The sequence below is a fragment of the Gouania willdenowi genome, chromosome 5, assembly GCF_900634775.1.
Source record: "Gouania willdenowi chromosome 5, fGouWil2.1, whole genome shotgun sequence".
Classification (NCBI taxonomy): domain Eukaryota; kingdom Metazoa; phylum Chordata; class Actinopteri; order Blenniiformes; family Gobiesocidae; genus Gouania; species Gouania willdenowi.
Window position 1 is genome coordinate 10162752 of NC_041048.1, and position 21969 is coordinate 10184720.

Below are 21969 nucleotides of genomic sequence, written 5' to 3' on the forward strand. Positions count from 1 at the left end.
AGGTTTCATTTGTTGTTTTACCTTCAAATATCAAATGCTAAAACATTTTATCAAGTAATGTATTTAAAGATATGAACAACTATTTATTTATTTAGATAATGTAGAAAAATCATATTTGTTAGAAAAATATAATAATCGTGTACGTCACATCCGTCCATAGTTTTTCGATAGCTTTCAAAATAAAATCAATTTAAAGAAAAACACTTCAAGGTAAACTCAATAGTAGGCTACATATCCAGTGCATTTGTTTTCAATCGATTGAGAATGAAAAATATAACTTAAGTTAGAAAAGATAGATATCGTTCAAATGATTAGCAGATGTTTCTGAGTTTTTTAGACGCTGCAAATGTTAAATGTAAATGCAACCAAACAGCAAAAATAACAGCTGTTTCATTGTATGTTTTTGTCGATGTAACAAAAACATTACTGCTACAAGTATCGACTACATGCGATAGGAAAGGAAGTTGATCACCATCTAAACTGGTCACCTGTTTAACTGGAACAGCGGAGTAGTTGTAGCTAACGGACTACGACTTTCGCGTCTGATTCCTGCGGCTGCCTGTCATTAATCTATTTATTTTTATGTGGTCCTTCGTCGTTTGATTTTATCAGGTAAGAACACTTAGTTCCATATTCAGAGACATTCGTGAGTAGCCATTAAATGTTGGTCGTTAGCAGGGTTGCTACTTAGCATGTTTTATGTGAGTTATGGAGGCTAGCTGTACCAAGCTACAGTCAGGGAAGTTGTACCATGTGGTTCTAGTCTACACGGATTAGGAATACACGTTAAAGGTAGTCAGTAATGCAACTTATTCGTGTTCTACATACAGACGTCATAAAGCTTTAGTTGTGGAGCTGTGTTGAGGACAAACTGCTTAGCTAATGTTTCAGCTAACACAGTAACAGCTTAGGAGCTACATGTTATTACCCTAATACTGTACACTACAGATTACCATTTACTTGCCTTTCATTGCTTAAACTCCCTTTAAATATTTATTTATATACTAATAACCCTCCTCTAGTATCTTACACTGAGCTGTCACAAGACGTGGAAGATTAACAGTGCAGACTTAGTGAGACTTATTTTAGCCAGGTTGTGGAAGGGATTTAAGGTTATGGAAGACAATCATCTGTTTCTAGAGATAGGTGAAGTTTAACCAAGTCACAGAGCTGCATTAACATTAGGGCTTTCTATTAAAACGAACTATATCCCACTGCTTTCTATTGAACAACTGTGGTAAGAGAGTTAACAGATAGATTTGGTGTTGGGTTGTCATAATCAGATGCTGGATGATGTTACCTAATTGTGTTGTTTACATTAGACAGACACATAGTTATGTATATCAGTTTGTGTGCTTGTGCATTTATTATAATAAAAATAATAGCATTTTTTTCCTTCATTCTTATGAAGTTATTTAAATTAGAGATAGACCGATTTTGTTTTGTTTTTTAGGGCCGATGCGGATTTTTTTCCCATCAGCCTGAGCCGATGACCGATACGGACTGCCGATTTTCTTGAGCCGATACTACTTTGAAAGTGTCCGGAGGTTACCACCGTGCCAGGATGGCCAAGTGGTCTAACCCCCAATTTCCACTGGATGCGGCTCCGCTGCGTTACGTCTCTGCCTCGCCACCGGAGCTGACAGGTTTCCACTTTAGTCTTTGTGTTTATTTCCACCGGGTCCGCTGCGATGCGTTCCTTCACAGCTCCGACAGTCCGGTGCCCTCCGCCAGATATACGCAGGACTTCAATTTCTGGCGGACACCGGAGCACGACGCATCAATCAGCACAGAGCAAATGAAGCTGAAAAGAAAATTAATCACGTACTCCGCAATAAAATATAAGGGGTAGCTAAAAATATAAATGACGGAACTTTAAGTCACGTGGTGCACCTATCACGTGACCTAAACTGGCCAGTGAGGGGCGCTGCGTATGAATAGAGTGGCAGTACTAGTAGGCCATTTACGTCTCAATTTTTAAGAAAAGAAACATTTATTGAAATTAACAAAGGTGAGGTAGAAAAACAACAAGTAAAAAATATTTAACAAATATTATAAACAGGTGATGTAGAACAAGTAAACACATATTTCTGCTCTCTGTAAATAATGCGGATCGGCGAACTCGGCAGCCCACATCGGCCAATCCCGATACATGTAAAAAACACAAAAAACGTCCGATAATATCGGCTGGCCGATGTATCGGTCTATCACAAATTTAAATAATTATTCAACTTGCTTGCATGGACAGTCCCATAATAATGTCTGATGTCATTGGTTGCAGGTTGTTAAGCTGTTTTCATTGTTATGGATGAGCCATGAAGGCCCAATTACAAGTTACAGGTATGCATATTTTATTAATATACAATGGTATCAAAGGTTGTGATTTATTCTATTCATAATAGACTTGGATGAATTACGTGTATGTATTATATGTATTCCTGTGTAAAATACTGAAAAAAAAGCTTAATTTTTGTCCCCTGTAAGATAATATTTGGCTTTTTTTCTAATATGAATCAAATTATTTGAATTAAGAAATGGTTTGTATTTATTGATTATTTTAATATTTAAGTATTCTATAAATATTTTGGCAAGTAATTGATTGATCAGATGATTCAAAATGGCAGATAAATGGATGGTTTTCGGCTCTTTTAATCCTGTGTGCTGGAATGAATTTATTTACATATAGCTGTGCCTGATCACCCATTGCTAGTTATTTTTTGGAGCGGTTAATACTGCTAACAGGTTGTAGGTTGTATTAATATCACACATTAATGACACGCCTCCATTGTTAACAAAAGCAGTAGGCGGCAGGATAGCAAACAAAGCCTTTAGTGACACGTGTCACTCATTTTAAGGTCATATCTGTTTAGCAGCTCATTGTGTGCTCATATTAGAGAAAAACTTTATCATTACACAAAGGAGGTGACTTGTAGTTTTGTATTGACATGCCTTTGACTTATCGAGTCAGCTTTGTAAAGCAGAGGCCCTTCTTTTTAATCTCAAAATGTTAGATATTGTTTCAGAACAATTGACAGTTATATGAGTTAAAGTTAAACAAAAAAATGTTTTGAATTTAGACAGTAGTAAAGCTGTTTACGTGTGCTACCTGTATTATTGTTATACGTAATGATCTTCCCTTTAAAGTGCTTTCTGCAAAACTGAAAGAAAACAAAAAGAACTGGTTTGGTCCCAGTCCATACGTTGAGGTTGCTGTGGATGGCCAGTCAAAGAGGACAGAAAAGTGCAACAACACACACAGCCCCAAATGGAAGCAAGCTGTCACAGTGTGAGTGGAACTATAATACAATAAAAATACACTTTAAGTGTGTTGGAATTCCTGGAAATTTACTGCAAAACTTTAATAAGAAGTGCGTTTTGCTTGAACAAAGTTTGTATTTGGGAAAGTTTTAGGCAAATCTGTCAACAAAATCGGAGTATTTAAGAATATTTTTATGATGCATATGTCACACATTAGGTATCAATTTAAAATGTCACTGCATGAAACAGTCATTATTTAACTGGGGTTTTTTTTAAAACCTGAAATTATATTAACTAAGCATAAAAAAGTTGATAAAAGTCCATGTGAAACACATATTAGAATATTGGGTTACATTTTATCATTGTCAGGTCTGAATATGTGTTTGGTGGGTTTATGTTGATTGAAATGTATTCAAAATGAGTCATGCATTAGAAAACTAAGATATAATTTCCCCCTCTACTTTAGAAGAGAATCAATGTATCTTTAATGTTATTAAATCATTTTGCTACTAAAATATGAAGCCTGGGTGAAGTTCATCATCTACGTTTGCTTTTGAGGCATTTCATGCACTCTATAATTATATATAAAAAGCCATATATACAGTGTGTATATATATATTTATTAATTAATCATTTTTGTTTTTAGGATTGTGACTCCAGTCAGCAAACTGATCTTTCGTGTTTGGAGTCATCAGACCCTGAAAGCAGACATCTTGTTGGGAATTGCCACACTGGAGATCAGTAAAACTCTGAAGGAAAACGAGCTCAAATGTAAGTTTACAGGGCTTCTTTTTTTTAATCTCTTGTTGTAAAGCTATTATATATATATAAAAAAAGAAGGTGTTTATTGTGCATGAAGCAGCTTTGCTGTTGCTGCAAAGCAACTTCACCTAGCTCCAGTATTTTTGTCTAATGAATATGCAATTAGAGCTTCTCAGCCTTAATGTGCAAAATCTTGTGAGGAGATGCAAATATATCAAATTCATTCACACATGCAATGTGATTTACCAAACATCAGTGGCTATTTTTACATATATATTTATTTATTGCGTTTGACAGACAGGCGATAACTGTCACATAATTATAAATTAATACAGTTAATTTTTCCAAATAAATGTAAAATTGTTCGTACTATATTCAACAACTTATTATGTAGTTCAATTATGTGAACATTTCCAGAATGAACTTTCACTTATTCGCACTAAAACAAATGGGAAATATTGGTATGATCTTGATGAATAAGTATGTATAGATTATATGGTCTTGGCTCTCTATGTGAGTAAAGAGGTTGAGTTACACAGTCATTATTTGCACTCACTGGCATGATTAAGAATGTAAAATAGACAAATAAGGGATTGTTTGAATACATTTTCAAAGCTTAGCAAAAAATTATATTTCCAGTTCTTCTACAACTGTTTGCCATGTGTGCTTTTATTGTTATTCAACAATAAATTGTACATAAGAAATTACAAGTCAAGTTAAAATTGACGTTTGTGTGGTTATTATCCCCCGTCCCAAAGTGTGAAGGGAGATATAGGTTTGAGCTCAGTTTGTCCATCTGAGTTAAAGGGGACAGCTTTTCTCAGAAACTGTTTAGGATACAATAACCAAATTTGGTGTGTGGCTTCAAGGTATTAATACCTTGATGGAGTTCGAAAATGAGAAGCGCGCAATTATTTTTGCCGGCATTATTACCCTTGTTCCCTTGTTTGGACTCTGTTCGAGGTATCTTCTAAGGGAACAGCTTTTCTTAGAAACCGTTTAAGATAGTGAGTAATTTTGTATTCTGATGTGATAATATTTTATGTATACATCTAAATTCTTAAATTTAGGAAAAGTTTGAGAGTTATAATGAGAACCAATCTGGCGGAGGATGTTGATAACTGGCTTCTTGTTTGTTCTGTAATGTGATCCTTGTTTGTGTATAATGTCCTGTTGTCAGTGTGCGAGGTGGTGCAGACGCTGCAGCTCTGCTCTGACAGAGACCCGCGGGATGTTGTAGGAGACCTGTCGGTGTGTTTGGATGGCCTGCAGGTCGACGCAGAAAACTTTGCTTCGGCAGAGAGAGAACAAGGTGAGGCTTTACATACGAACACAAAGCCATGATGTATGAATTTAAGCAGTATTTGTGGCTTAAGCTTAAATGCGTCAGATATAGTAATGAGTCATTTGTCAACTGTCCATTGGTTGTTTTTGCAAACACCCAAAACAAAACCAAAGAAACGTCAGATTTCTTTGTTTTTCCTGAGCATTGAAAAGGTAAATTATGTTAAGTGCATAATTCTCTCTCGCCTCATATGATGTGTTCTCTATGGCTTTGGTACTTTGCCTTAAGACAGTGTTTTTCAATAGTGGGGTTGCATGGAATTAAAATGTAAATCTAGTTAAAATAAAATGTAGCATTGAAATATCTAGGGTGGCGCACTTGTCACTTTGTGCACTATGGGGCAGATTCACTAAAGGTTTAGTGGTATTAAAACATGTAACTGTAACATGTAATTGTCACTCCATGCTCTAATAAGGAGTACAAACCCCAGGGAATCAGGGCTGTGCGTCTTAATGCGCCCTCAATCCATTTAGCGCGTTTCCCTCTGATGAATACGTAAAGTAGGCTGATCTCATAAGGGGCGCAAATAAATGGGAGGCGGAAATACAAATAAATGAATGCAGTGGGCGCAATGCAATTCATCAAATCTGTAATTGTTTGCAGTGATTGTTTTGGCACTGGAAAATAGTACGACTGACAAGCAGGTGCAAACTCACACGCAGAAATCCACTGCAATAAATGTTGACAAAACACAGCGGAGATGGAAAAAAAATGCTCTAGTTAATCTTTCTGGAATAAGAAAATAATTTAAATAAAACACTAGTCAATATTTAACAGCCACTGAATAAAAAAATGCAGAGTAAAGTGTGTATAAGGGTGAGAAAAAGCTGCACACTCGCGGCGGTGCATGTGTGGAGTCTGGTGTGGCTGCAGTGGAGAGAGGATGCTGTGCGCGCTATAGACTTTGACCGTCAAACTGTCACGATGATGGAAGCCGGAGCATCAGGCCAGAATCAGCTGATCAGATGCGTAATTTACGCAGTGATAGTGCAGTGTCCACATACAAGAGGTGTGGTGACACAGCAATACTCAGGAGGTCAGACCTGCTGGATGATGGTAGTAGATCATCTTCAAATGGTGCAAAATGACAAAATAACAGCCCGTGTTGCTGCATTACCTCGGATGGTAATAGGACGGTTTCTGTCCAAATCTGCCTGTTTTTCATGGACTGATCAGAGCAAAGGTACACTACCTGACGGAACAGCCAGATTAAATTAGGGGGAAAAAATATAAGGTTTTAAAGTTGTTTAAAAAAAAAAAAAAGCCAATTTAGTTTTCTACATTATTAAATGTTTGTGCAGCTGACAGAGAAGTCCATCTGCCTCCAATTTTACTTCCTCAAATGTCATTGTGTGCTTCTATGCACTCACCTTTCCACATTGAGAGAGCAAAATGCTCATTTAAATAGAGCGGTCACCACCTCTGCACTAATCTTTGCTGCAATCTTAGTGACTTCCTCACAACAGGTGGGGAAAACCGCGTCGCCGAAGGATATAGGGACGCGGATACTAACCCTGGCTACTCTGCAGTTGTAACACACTTTAATAAACATGATCAAAAACTAATTCTAGAAAAAGAATGTCTCTGGGGTTGCTGGAAATTTGTGATTTGAAAATGGGGTCACGACCCGAAAAAGGTTGGAAACCTCTGCCTCAAGAACTTTTAACGGAAGTTATTCTGATATGAACATTGAATGTCATGCTTTTCATTCACTGCACATTTGTCTGTTTAATTCTAGTGGGTGCTCTTCCAAATGGCAGAACAAGACCAAATGGCGACACTGCTGGCAACAGGTCTAGTAAAGTTGTAATTCTAGATATAATTTGATATATATAAAAATATATGACTATCTTGAGAAAATGCATATTTATTTTGAGTTCATTTATGAGCATGTGTTAAGTCAATCTTTGTAATTTTAGGCCAAGCAGGGACCACTCTCCCTCCAGTGACTCTGATGAGTGGGTCATTGTTCCTAGTGAAGTCGTCAATGGCACAGGTTCTCCTTTAAGATCTCCCGAAGACCCTTCTTGTCCGTCCAGGCCCGCCCGTCCTCCCCCACCTATGCCTCGCAGACCAGAAGCATCACCATGTAAGAGAATCCTCACACATTCAGACCTAACAGTATATCATGAGGTACATCCATAGGGTGTCCTTAAAGGGGACATAATATGAAAAATGTTCACCTTTTAAAACAGTTCCTTGTGGTACAAATGACATATCTATGCTGGTGTTTGGTCGAAACATAACATGAATTAAGCAACAGGAGGTTTAATAGCCTGTATCATTGAGTTCTGTGGCAGCGCTCGGTTTTGGGGGGTGTGTCCCTGGATTTGCATCGACCTCTCCCTTCCCTGCCCTGTCCACTGTGTGTAGAGTAAGCCGAGACAGCAACCTCTCCCTCTCGCTCATTTACAGTGACACAGCTGCACGCAGCGGCAACTTAATGGGGCAAAATTAAAGTGGTTAACTTCTTGAATATGCCTAAATTCTGAATGAACTCTTCCTTTAGTGTGGCGCTGTCTATGGTAAGTGCTGGGAGAAGCTCTCTCTCTCCTGTCATCCGGCTTCGCACACACACACTTTCTCCTCCTCCTGTGCTCTTCTCACTACAGGAATAGTGCATTTATGGTACACTGTAAACTCGAATAAGTTACCAGAACTCAAATCGATTGCCTCAATTTGTTTTTAGTTGATCAACTTAAAAGTCAACATTTTCATGAACTTAAAAGGTTGGATGACTGGCTACTTGTTCTTTTTGATAACAGTTAAATGAAAGTGCTTTATGAATTAAGTTTATTTTCAATAATCACTACTTGAAATAACAGGACTAGCATTCTTAGCATGTAATTACTTAATTCTATTGAGTTGTGCATACCTATAAACAAATATAGAATGTTACACCAACTTGAAATAATTAAGTTAATAGAACTTTTTCTATAAGTTTGAGTATTAACTACTTAATCTATTTAATTACTTTGAACGTTCTGGTTTACAGTGTAATAATCATTTGTTTTGTTCAACCGCTGCGTCACAAATGGGTAAAATTTGAAACTGTGTTGTAAGACTTACACAGACTACAAACAAATGACTGGATGGTTTTATTTCACATTTTGTGTACTAGTGGACACTCAAGTTACCTCGTATGTGATTTAAAAAAAAAAACTTCAAAAGTGGATTTTTCATAATATGTCACCTTTAATATACATGTAGATTCTCATTATTTCTTGTAAACGTTTCCTTTCCAGCCTCTTCGAGTAGTTCTTCACCCAGTGAGCTGAGCGAAGGTCCTGCCACTGATGGCTCTGGTGCACATGATCAGCAGGAATACTCCGGAGCAGCTGCAGCAACAACAACCTCAACAACAGCAACCACAGCAACGGCGGCAACCACGGCGACTCCCTCGCAAACGGCGAGCGTCCCTAAACCAGGAGCCTCTGCTTCAGCAGCTCTGGCTTCAACAAGTCCTCGACTGCCCCAATTGAGCAACGGACCTTTGCCTCCAGGGTAATCTGCAGTGCAATATAGTTGTCAAACAATATAGTTATACAATATAGTTGTTAAACAAAAAAAAAAGTTAAATTAAATTTTTTTTTAGACATTTTTTGTGACTTTGGCTTTTACAGAAATGAAAGGGAAATGACTGATTTTTTTTTTGTATAAATTCTTCTTCCTCTTCTTTTTCTTCACAGGTGGGAGCAAAGAGTAGACCAGAACGGACGTGTTTACTATGTGGACCATATTGAAAAAAGGACAACTTGGGACCGGCCTGAGCCTCTGCCTGCTGGGTAATAAATGTTTACATTTATAGCCTTGGCCATTAACTGGATGTGGGATTTTAAGAAAAAATCTGATCTGTTTTATTTTGTAATATAAAAATTACAGTTTTTTGGGACATAAAACAACAACTTCATTTTTATTTTGGACCCAAACTTTGGTTTATTTCACCACTCGCAAATATGCAAAATTCTTTACATGAGGCCATTGTAGCTTGCCTCTGTGTCTCATAATCATTTATTTTTGTATTAGTTTTTTACTAGTAACATAGAAAATCATTGCATCATTACAACTTAATATTTGTTATGAACAAATCAAAAGCTCCCTATTTGTGTTGGGTAGCTTCAACAGCTCTAGGATATCGTGCTTTCTGCATGAAGAAACAATTAAATTATAAATTTAATAAAATAGCTTTCAAACCTGGTATAGTGATCCAAATGGCATTTGTTATCCTCTGATTCAAAGGAACATTTTGCATGGCTAATAACTTAACAAACACAGAGTTCAAAACTGACTAAAATGTATATGCATTATATCATCATTTGGTGCTAGTAATGCACAAATGTTTTTTTTTTTTCTTTATGGGGTTTTGCACATTATCATTTTCACCACATACAGTAAGGTTGATTGACTTTTCCCTTTGTGTTCTTTCTTCTGTAGCTGGGAGCGCAGGGTAGATCCAATGGGCAGGGTTTACTATGTGGACCACATAACACGGACCACTACATGGCAACGACCCACACAGGAGTCAGTGCGTAACTATGAGGAGTGGCAGCACCAGCGCAGTCAACTCCAGGGAGCCATGCAGCAATTCAACCAGAGGTTTATTTATGGGGTAAGAACAGAGAACAGTCTGTCTGTTACTGCTGCTGGATTTATTTAGGTAAGGGTAATGATAAATGTACGAGGCAGTTAAGACATTTTATAAAGTATTGGGTAAGAATTGCACATGATAGAACATTTTATATGATTTTCCTATGTTTTTTTTCAGCTTCAAGATCAGTTGGCAGCCACTACCAACAAAGAGTTTGACCCACTGGGACCACTGCCACATGGATGGGGTAATATATCACAGCTTAACTGAACAACACTGTCAATTTACAGTTGTCGATTTAAAAGGCAGATTATACATGTAGAGGTATGCTCAATATGATATAAATATTAGGTGCATTTAAGAGGTTTTTCTGTTTTATTTGTATTTTTTTTTGCGATGTCTGTGTGCAGATGTGGCAACGAACCTGCACCAATACTGATGTGTTGTGTTTTTTGTGTCTAACACCAGAGAAAAGAACAGATACTAATGGGAGAGTTTATTTCGTTCATCACCCAACACGTGCGACTCAGTGGGAGGATCCACGAACCCAAGGGTGAGTTTATTTGTTGGATGGTCGTGCTATAAAATGTTCATTTGAAAATGGGAGGGTATAAGGCAGTCATCATTTGTCACCCTGCGTGACGTTAAAGCCCATTTTTAGTGTCCATGCTAAATGAAACAAATTGATTGAATAAATGAATTGCATGCTTCTAATGTAGAGAATCTAAAGAAATAAAAAACAACATTTTGGACCACCCTAATATGATGACAAAAATAGTGACAGTAACTCGTGTCCATCACATAGCTGCACTTTTGTCTTATTGCCACTGAGCGGCACTACTGTGCCATCTTTTGGCTAAGAGGGAGCAATTATTTACCTCAGTGCCCTTATTGGGAAAGGCAGCCTTTAAATTCTGATCATACATTAAGCCCAGATTTCTTTATCCTTCCAAGGCCTTGAATGGTTTCTTAAACTACAACATTATAGCATGGCTAAGATAAGAAAACATAATTTTTTGTCACTTGAAAGTTGGACTTAAAGCTAAAAATGGCTTGTTTTAATGTTCACTTTCTCCTTTCTTGATGTGTTCAGGCTGCTGAATGACAAACCTCTGCCTGAGGGTTGGGAGATGAGGTTCACTGTGGACGGCATTCCTTATTTTGTCGATCACAACAGGCGGACGACAACCTACATCGACCCTCGCACAGGGAAATCTTCACTGTAAGAAACACTTCACTTTAAGCACAACCTTTAGAGGAAAACGGCATCAGATCATCAAACTTCTCTAATTATGCTTCTTGGACACTTGGGATGTTCTAAGAAGTAAATTAATTCATTTATTGATATTAGATCATCAACATGAAACAACAAGCATTTATTAAAACCATTAGTTGGTAAGATGCCAGCTAATGATTTAATGAGTTTATTAAACTCTTATCCTACTGTAGCTCCACTACAAATGTTTGTAATACAAAGATATGAATCACTAATGCATTTTTTGTTCCTAGCTGGGTTAGAGGTTTTGAGTTTGAGGAAATTCATTCACCTGCACCACAAACGTTGTAACATTCTGACTAAATTGAATGATTGTATAGACATTTAAACTTTGAGATAGTGCTTTGAGATTATATTCATTTGACGATTTCAAACATGCCAACAATTATTTAGAAATATATGTTTTTCCGCATCAAAGTGCATTATAAGTAAATGAACTTTTTCCACAGTGAAAATGGACCACAGATAACGTACGTCAGGGACTTCAAAGCCAAAGTGCAATACTTTAGATTCTGGTGTCAGGTATGTGTCATCTGAACATTTATTACTGTCTTAAGGATTGTGTGGCATCGCTGCATGTGTGCATACAATTGTCAAAAACATCCCCCCTTATTTGCATTTGTACGTTTTATTCCCCACTTAGCAATTGTCGATGCCCCAGCACATTAAAATCACAGTTTCTCGAAAAACCTTGTTTGAGGATTCATTTCAGCAGGTAAGAACCGTTTTTATTTATTTATTTGCTGGGTGTGTGCTTCTTAAATTGGTTGACATTGCTATTGTTATGCGATGAAGGTATTTATTCATGTGTTTGTAATTAAAGATCATGAGTTTCCACCCACAAGATCTAAGGCGGAGACTATGGATTATTTACCCTGGAGAAGAGGGTTTGGACTACGGAGGTGTAGCCAGGTAATAGCAAACCACTGTTCTATTGTTGTTCAAACATCAATGCTACATTTGTTTCTTTAACCTTTTGAAATTGTTCTTAAATCTTGAGTCAATGAGTGCATGTTGCCTGAGTTTGTGTCTCCTCTGCTCATTATTTGTAGAGAATGGTTCTTCCTGCTTTCTCATGAAGTGCTGAATCCCATGTACTGTTTGTTTGAGTACGCCGGCAAAGACAATTACTGCCTCCAGATCAACCCAGCTTCCTACATCAACCCCGACCACCTTAAGTACTTTAAGTTCATCGGACGCTTCATTGCCATGGTAACGGCTCAGCTCGTCATCACAGTTTTACTGAACTATTAGCTTTTTGGCAAAATGAGAGGATTTCAAGTGTGAGTCTGGCTACGTAGATTTAGTTTGTGTATGCAATCATGTATATGTTTTCCATTGTTTGCATAAGTATAAATATTTAGAACAGAGAATTTCAGTAGTGTCTAACAGCTAGTACATATTATGGTAAAAAAACAAACACACAAACCTGGGGTCCATCTCAGTTTATGAGAGCGTTCTGCATGTTTAAGATGTAAGGGTGATAGAAAATGTAAATCTTCTATCATTTACCTTCTCCTTTTACACAAACAAAACTATTATGTTTCAGCTCATAAAAGAGCAAAGCATCTGTGATCAAACTGTTTCCTAATCTTTCTGCAACATTAATGATTTATTATTAAATTGAAGTTTTTTTCTAGATGTTTACAGGCGTTGGTTATTTCTCAGAGACCACTTTTCTTTCATATAAGCTTTGTTCAAGCAGTCATCAACTATTTTCCTGGTCCAAAGATCTCGGGTACTTCTACCTCCTAATAATGCATTTGAATCTGTAACCTTTCATTTTACCCTCCTGAACGAGAATTAAATGTTTTTTTTTTTAGTGAATTAAGTTTTTTAGCCAGAAATGACCAGTAATCGAGTTTGACATTTAACCTCGGAAACCACTTTTTCGGATCAAACATACAAGTAAATTAATTATACATCCTCATTAAGAAGTATTAATGTGCTCAATGGTTCCTTTTGCTATTCACTTTTATTTTAATGTTTTACAAATCAGTAGGAACTAAAAGGTGGATCTCAGTTTTAAGATAATTTTGTATTTATTTGTCAGTTGATCATTTTAAGGATGTAGTTTGTATTGAGTCTGAAAAGTAAAAATGCTTTTCTACTGTCTTTGTCTTCAGGCTTTGTTCCACGGCAAGTTCATCGACACCGGGTTCTCGCTGCCCTTTTACAAGCGTATTTTAAACAAACCCTTGGCTCTTAAAGATCTGGAGTCCATTGATCCTGAATTCTACAACTCACTCATTTGGATCAGGTAAGTCTACGTCGCTGATGATGAACAGGACTTTTATATTCTAATTGTGAACTGTGTTGTGTATTTGCCATTGTCTACAGCTGTGGTTCTCTAACATTTTTGGATATTCCCCACTTTGAATGAAGGTGAACTTTCAAGCCCCACCCCCATATTTTCCTGATAAATAAGACATTTTTTAATTTATTGAACTAACAGGGACCAAGAAACAGCATATTTCATAATAAATCAAAAAAGTAGATTAAACATGCATGAAAACAAATGTAAAAGTGCAGTAGTCAAAAACACGTGATAACGAACGTCAGCTATTGGAAGTTTGTTTATTGTTCCACTCCATGTGAAGTACATTTAAACATAAATCACTATTTTTGCTTTTTAGTTCCACGTTACATATTGTTCCTGGTCACATATGTAATAATTGAATGCTCTTTTAATTTCTGCTCTATTTTTAGGCTATTTATGATTACTTTGTTTATTTAAAGGTGTTTTGTTTAGTGTTAATGATTGTCAATGAAGAAAGGTTTTTAAAAAGATTGAAAATGTCCTCCTGTTTGTCGGACCCATGGGCAAAGATAGATCTGCAATTTTGCTGGACATCTTGGATAAAAGACAATTTCTGTGGGAATGTTGTGTTATATACAGTATGCAGTTGTCTGTGTTTACATAGACTGGCAAATTTTAAAAAGCACAAATAACGAGAAAACACAAGGTAAGCAACAAAACTATTAAGTTGTTTTGGTAACACTTTATATTATTGAACGCCTATTAATTATTAATTAGTTGCTTATTAGCATTAGTAGCATATTGGCTCTTAATTAGTCATTAAGTACTTATTAATGCCTTAGTCTCATAGTCCAAACAGGGTTAGGGTTAAGTTTAGGGTTAATGATTACCCTAACCTTTACCCTAAAGCCTGATACTAAACCTAACCGCTACTGCCCCTAATTAACAGCCCTAAAATCAACTGCTACCACCCCTACTCAATGGCTCTGACCCTAACCCTCAATCCAACCGTTCAACATGAAACCCTACCCTAAACCCTGATCTTAAACATAACCACTACCGCCCCCACTCAATGACCCTAAACTCAACTGCTACCGCCTCCACTCAATGGCCCTGACTCGAACCCTAAATCTTACCCAGTCAATCAATCTGAACCCTTACCCTAAACCCTGATCCTAAACCTAACCGCCTCCACGTAATGACCAAAATTAGGGAATTTTGCAATATTCACCTTCCACATTTACTACACCCAGACAGGAACCCTAACCCTCACCACAAACACTACCTCCTCTTAATGGCCAAATTCAGGGACCTTAAATTTACACCAAAAACCTAAGGTAAACTCAACCTCTAAAACAAAATTAACCCAGAAGAAACAGGCAGGAATGCACTAAAGCACTTTCACCTCCTCCTCATTCCTCATAACAGGTAACGGGATGGAGGCTGGAAGATGGGATGAGGTCCATGCAGACCCAGTTGTGGTGAAACCCAGACAGGCTCCCACTCCTGTCCCTCGGCTAACAGTTCTGTGAACCCTCATACCATACCGCACGACACTTGAATTTATGACAGGGTGTCCAGACAGACACAGAATGGAGAAGGTGTATCCATCCCCCCCGTTCTTTTCCCTGTCCCATATTTACAACACTGCACTGACACCACACTATACTGATACACATTCACAAAACCATTTGATGAGTGACACAAGGAAGAGAGGAACATGAATAACAGGCGTCAGCCTGTGCCTGCCTTTGATTCCCTATCCAACTGGGAGAGTCCCTGAACACCCCCGGGCGGTCTCATCGAGACAACACATTCCCCTGCCTAACCTAGCATTGAGATCGTAATTCATAAACAACAACTACCTTACTTATTATTAAGTATAATTTCTGAGGTTATTGAGGAAAAACTCTTAGTTATTTGCTTACTGGTTGTATAATAAGGCCTTGCAGAATATGGCATCAATAAGTACTTTATAATGAGTAATTAAGAGTCAATATCTTAATAACAGCTAATTAATAGTTAATAGATGTTCCCTAATATAAAGTGTTACCGTTTTTTTTAATGGATTTCAGAAAAAATGCACAATACTTAAAAAAAAAAGAATAATCAATACATAAAGTGTAATCATTTAGAAAAATAGCAAAACGTTCAGGTAAATTTTTACACTCAAACTTTGAACACAGCTCTGTAGATTATACTGTGTATTGTATTGTGCGTCATATTAAATTGTGCGGTTTAAATGCATTAACGCTAGCAGTATTTACTTCTACTGGATGTGCAGGTTTCACATTTTTAATTTCTTTGTTGCTCAGGTAACAGGATGTTTCTGTTGACATTGACGCACCTTTTTGTGTGTTCCAGGGATAATAACATAGAGGAATGTGGCCTGGAGATGTTCTTCTCTGTTGACAAAGAGATCCTTGGGGAGGTCACCACCCACGACTTGAAGCCAGAGGGAGGGAACATCCAAGTCACTGAAGAAAACAAAGAGGAGTACATCAGGTACAAACAAACACTTCACATGAACAGTTGTTAATGGGATAAGAAAATCCATTAAAATTTAAACTAGCTTGTTGAAGTTGTTGGCAGACACATCAGAGTTATTTAATTGAATGTTTGAGGACTAGACTCCATTCTTTGTTTTTAAAATCTGTAATATCTCTGTGTGCAGGTTGGTGGCAGAGTGGAGGCTTTCCAGGGGAGTAGAGGAGCAAACCCAGGCTTTCTTCGAGGGCTTTAATGAAGTTCTTCCCCAGCAATACCTTCAGTACTTTGATGCTAAAGAGTTAGAGGTATTTTCCCCCTTCAGAAACTGTCTGTTTCTGGATTTAGGTTCCATTAGATTTGATTGTGGCATGTGGCTTTAATAAAGAAATCATGCTCTTTCTTTCCTTTAGGTGATGCTGTGTGGGATGCAGGAGATAGACTTGGTTGACTGGCAGAGAAACACAATCTATAGACATTACGCCCGAAGCAGCAAGCAGATCCTTTGGTTCTGGCAGGTTTGTGGTTTGATCCTAAAACAGATTTATAAACCAAACAAATATGTAGAAAATTTATTTATTTTTTTTGTCTATAATTTCGATCTAAACAGTAATGTTTCATTTTAAATGAATAATTGAGAATATTCTCTGTCATGTCATTCTGCTGACAGTTTGTGAAGGAAATGGACAATGAGAAAAGGATGAGGCTGCTGCAGTTTGTCACAGGAACCTGTCGACTCCCAGTTGGAGGCTTTGCTGACCTGATGGGTACGGGAAACAGACTCATGCATTTTATGTATTAGTTATTATATATATAACATTTAGGATTTATTTGATTATTTCTGTAATTATGTTTAATTAACAGGAAGCAATGGTCCACAGAAGTTTTCCATTGAGAAAGTGGGCAAAGAAAATTGGCTTCCACGAAGCCACACATGGTAAGTCGAGTCCTGCTGCCTCGGGAAATCCATTGGATTTCTTATCCCTATGGTAACGGGATTAACTTTGCACGAACAAACCATCTGATTAATTAATTTTGTTTTAAGTATCGATTGTTACCTTTAATGCATGAACTGTCATTCAGTTATATAAGTACAAAAGTAGCATAATGAGAGAATACTGCAGAAGAAGAAAAAATATGTTATTATGTTTGATATAATATAGATTTGGTTCACTGAAGTTAAGGTTTAGGGTCCAGGCTTCCAGCTACTAAGTCACGTGTCAAACTCATGCCCAGGGGGCCAAATCTCCCCATTGGAGCATCCACTTCGGCCCGCAGGTGACCGTAAAATTATATAGAAAATATGAATCATTGTCTAAATAAAACTTAATATTTTTAGGGGCTCACAGTTTTCCTGGTGAATATACCACACTATTGCAGTCATTCTTAATATTAAACAGTTGGAAAAAACTCAAAATTCTTACAAAATTGTTAAATTTTCCTCAAATCATGACATAATATTTTTCTTAATTCAATTGAAATTGGTCACAAAATCTAGGAAATTTATAGTGAAGTTCCTGTTGGGACTGAAATCTATCACTTATTGCTTGGATATGGTCGATTTTTTACATATTTTGTATTTTATGTATAAGTAGATGAGCAAAATATATGGCACAATTATTTTGCAATTACTAATTTTCCAACATAAAATCTGTGTCCCACTTAAGATTAAACTGCTTTGTATTTGGCCCCTGAACTAAAATGAGTTTGACAGCCACCAAGTCATTTGACAAAAAATGATGTGTCTTTTCTCCTTTTAGCTTTAACCGTCTCGACCTCCCCCCTTATAAAAGCTATGAGCAGCTGAAGGAAAAGCTCATGTTTGCCATAGAGGAGACGGAAGGCTTTGGGCAAGAGTGAAACAACCGAAGCAGATGCCTGCAAAAGAGGCGGTGCTTCTCAAGGAGTCATATCCATTTTCAACCAAGCACTTTTCAGTGGTTTTTAACACGTTGAGCTGCTCTCAACCCAGTCAACTAAACTCAACCTATGTTGTTTACCATGATTGCTTTTGCACAAAAGAAAAGGCGGCATCATTGGCATCATGCATTCTTTCTATGACATACCCATGAATTAACCTCGCCCATGTGACACCTCACCTCTTTGATTTTTTTTATTTCCATTACGTCTTTATTTCATTTATCACCAACGATCTGGCGCCTCCAAGCATGTCATGTCAGCACTTGTTTTACGTTGCGTGAGTTTATTATACACGCACGCACGATTATGTGCAGTAATCACCCCCATCTTCAGCTTTTTAAGGTCTGTGCACGAAATTATTTCAGAGAAGCAAATAACGCTTTTAAGTTTAGTGTCCGAAAGCCATTTCTTGATTTTATTCATTTTTTGGTTCAATTAGTAGAATCATTTTATTACTTAAAAAAAATATAAGAAATAAAATCATTAATGAACTTTTTTAATTTCATTTTTTAGACAGTCTTTTTGACTTATGGCACAGAAAGTTTTTTTTTTTTTTAAATTAAATACTTTTGAAAATAGCTTTCACGCTAAATGGCATCTTTTGTTACACTTCAGATGAAATTTGGACAATTAATGACTATATATACACCTGATGTGAATAGTTTGCACTCGGTTGTGTGAGAAGGACATTGTTTAAACAAGTTTTTATTTTTATGTGCAATAGCTTTCTAGAAATGACAGTAACAGTGTTGGAGCCAAATAAATATTAGATTATTATATTATATTGTTAAGTTTTAACTAGGCTTTACATCGATCTGATCGGCTATATTGGATCGGCCGATATTTTGCATTTTATGCAATTAATGTGATCGGCTGTAATTTTGTAATTCGTCGATCTGATCAGTGACGTCGTTGTTGTGATGAAACTTTCCGTGGATGCTCCCATTGCATTTTTTGTATCTGTCTCTCTTACGCCGAATAGTTGTTTGCTTTCTGTGCCACGGCTTTATTTTACTCGTATTTGTGCACAAAGGTGAAAACCTGTGCACGAACGGCGAAAATGTTGATTGGTTGGAGCGGAGCGGCTGAACGCCGGACTTTTTCCCCAGTCTTCTGGCTCTGAAAGCTCTACTGTTAGTCTGTGTGTATGTGTAAGCTCTTGTTTAGTTTATTCAGCCCAAGCATGTTAAAAGTGAGAGTCCTAGAGCAAAGCGATGCGCTCCCGTTAACTTTCACTTTCATACCGGTCACTTCTGTCCATTTCAGGGTGATAGTAGACACGTAAGCACGCGTGTGTGTGTGTGCCTCACCTCCGCTGTGCACCTGCGAATACGGACTATAAGCAACAGTAGGTTTTGCGATGCCACAGTCAGGAAATGCGTTTGCTTGTAATGCTAATGCTAAAGCTGATGGAGGCTTCACGTAGTTTCAGTGTGGTCTGCCGCCGTAGCTTCATCTCTAACTCTCTTGTAGTCGACACAGCTGCTGTTCAGGGACTAAATTAAATGGTTTAGGTCACATTCACACCTGCAAGTGCTCGGTCTACATCGCATTTTTAAAAGCGGCGCCATGACACTCATGTACGTGCAATGTTATGTTCAGGTGCTGCATGGAAATAGCCAAATCTTCCACTCCCTCACAGTCACAAGGATGCATTTAGGTTCTGAAACATGGTACCGTATGATTTTCCATGAATCATTATCAGGTAGTACCGAAGGAATTTGACCATTGCCTAAAAAACAAAACAACAACCTGAATTCATATGATCGGATCGGTGATCGGCCCAATAATCCTGATCGTGTAAAGCCTAGTTTTAACATTTCCCTCATAGAATGTGTTCATACTTTCTATTGAAACCAAGTAAGAAGTGAGTAGTTTTGTTTGCCCTCCTTTACGCATTTCTGCTTAATGTGAAATGATATTTAATCTGACCATCTCTGTCCGTCTGAAACTGTGTCGACTTGATTAGAAGCTGCTGCGACGATGGGGGGACGATGATCTTTGTGTTCCCACTGAATGGTAACCAAGTATTATGTGTACAATGACCGTGAGAGTTCAAACTACATTTAAATGAGAAACATATTCAGCCTGGTTAGAAATATATAAAATGCAACTATACTTTTTGTTAAAAGTAATTAAATAGCATCTCAGTCTTAATCATTTTCACAAATTTGGGACCCCATCAAGATGTCAAAGATTTTACGATGAGGTTATTAACATTCGGCCCTAGTTTTATAGGGTGGAAGGCAGAAATGTTTGTACATTGTTACAGTATTTTATTACTTGTTATCCTTCGATAATTCTAAATTATTTTTCTTACTAAATAGAAAGTGACTTTAATACATTTACTATAGTCTAAGGGTGTAGAGGATTCCCCAGATTAACACCTACAGCGTAGTTAAACTTAATAGAAATCATCACATGGATATATGTAATCTGTAGGAACAGAGTGGAGTCCTGACTAAAAACTGCAACACAGGAAAACACCAGAACAGAATCAAACACAGACTGTTTTGATGTAAAAAATAAATAAATAAATGAATAAAAAAACAAAACAAGTTAACAGGATTAAATCTACAAAACATGTTCCATGTGCTACTTCAAAGAAATTTATTTAGTTAAATGGTTAACATAAATTTCACAAAAAGGATCGCCCACGACTGGATTTGACCACATTTTACACTACTGCACTACATAATCCCACCCAATGGCTTTTAGGTAAATAGAATAAAAAAGAAAGTGTGGTTATTTATTTGCGGTTGTTTTGTAATTTGTATGATTCTTGCTTTTGTGGTTTTCTTTTGTTTGTGGAAAAAAATCATTGCTTCAAGATTGTGGGAATAATGTTGTTACGTATATAATACTAAATTACTCTGAGTTGCTCACACGGTAACTCACAAAGTCTTTGATTCTAGTTTCTTTTTAAATTATTTCAATATGAACCCAGTCCCTAAGTTCACCCAGGTCAAATCTGCATTTCATATTAATTTTGATACTAATTTGCCCTTTCCTTAAACAGACATGTATACATATGCAGTTTAAACTTAGTTGCTGGGCTCAGTGTGTTATGCAAATTGAAAGTAATAACGTGACCCCTTATAACCAGTGACTGTTTAAGCTCCATGCTGTGGGTGTGACTGTTTATGGTGTGTAAAGGTAATTTAGAAACTAGAACTTCTGACAAAGTTAAATTGTCAAAAGTAATGTCCAATACATTTGATTTATATTACACATTTTTCAATCTGTTTTTTAGTGTCCACATCAACATAACATACACAATATATAGAACTGCTTTGAAGTTTTGATTTCAACTTGATAACTAAAGATATTTCAGATGTTTTTTTGTAAATCAACCTTTTGTAAACAATTGGTGTGTTGCATCATTTCAGTACAGGTGACGGTGAAAATGCAGGTTGTTCCTGCTTATACCCGAGGACTGATTAGCAGTAAACTCGGCACAAACACACTCACATGCCTCTCACATAATCCCTCTTTTTTTCTATGGATTTGGGTTAACAGTGGTTGACTGTTAAATAGCACCTTGACATTTAAGCTAAAACAAACCACTTCTCCCTTTAGTCACCACTGTGTTGCTGGTTATGCAGCACATGAATATTTAGAAATATGCAAAATAGCATTTTAGGTCATTTATTGACTTTGTAAATCATCCTAACAGTGTGATTGCAGTTTGTTTTTTTTTTTGTTTTTTTTTAAGCTGTATATATTTTTTTTTTATGATAACTTGAAAGCAATGGATGAATATTATTTATTAGAAAGATTACGTTCATGTAACAAATAAATGATTGAGAAAATTAATAAACTTGATTGAAATGCTTACAAGTGTGATCATTTCTTTTTTTTTTAATTTATTTACTTAACAACATTAACACAACTTGACATTGGTTAATGTTTTACAAAAAGTGTTATAGTGCAACAGCTTTTACTTGCATTTTACACAACTCACATGATTCTTGCAGATTTACAGGTGTGACAAACAATGATAAATGTTACAATGGCCATTAATAAAAAAAAGGAAAATTACATTAATTCCTTAATTTTTTTCTAGTTTTCAA

The 21969-nt window shown here is 36.8% G+C and overlaps 1 protein-coding gene across 2 annotated transcripts; it reads left to right on the forward strand.

Annotated features, from left to right (window-relative positions):
* Positions 1-485: 485 nt before the first annotated feature.
* itcha (itchy E3 ubiquitin protein ligase a) lies at positions 486-21731 on the forward strand. Of its 2 annotated transcripts, none has more exons than XM_028446921.1 (24): positions 486-612; positions 2282-2340; positions 3145-3286; positions 3905-4029; positions 5201-5332; positions 7104-7158; positions 7285-7454; positions 8611-8869; positions 9055-9150; positions 9800-9974; positions 10131-10200; positions 10422-10506; positions 11047-11175; positions 11679-11751; positions 11873-11944; positions 12053-12141; positions 12282-12441; positions 13356-13489; positions 15854-15994; positions 16164-16284; positions 16390-16494; positions 16647-16743; positions 16841-16913; positions 17737-21731. In XM_028446921.1, exons 2-24 carry the CDS (start codon positions 2316-2318, stop codon positions 17834-17836), a joined length of 2628 nt encoding a protein of 875 aa, XP_028302722.1. In that variant the 5' UTR covers positions 486-612; positions 2282-2315; the 3' UTR covers positions 17837-21731. The 2 variants fall into 2 exon arrangements, with proteins under 2 accessions (XP_028302722.1, XP_028302723.1); XM_028446922.1 differs by lacking the exon at positions 486-612 and adding an exon at positions 773-792.
* Positions 21732-21969: the final 238 nt, after the last annotated feature.

What these genes read in the sequence shown, in the direction of transcription:
- itcha (XM_028446921.1), top strand. Translation starts at nt 2,316, where the DNA reads ATGAAGGCCCAATTACAAGTTACAG. An exon ending in TTGAGGATTCATTTCAGCAG is followed by an intron (nt 11,945 to 12,052) that starts GTAAGAACCGTT and finishes TTGTAATTAAAG; the next exon opens with ATCATGAGTTTCCACCCACA. An exon ending in TTGATGCTAAAGAGTTAGAG is followed by an intron (nt 16,285 to 16,389) that starts GTATTTTCCCCC and finishes TCTTTCCTTTAG; the next exon opens with GTGATGCTGTGTGGGATGCA.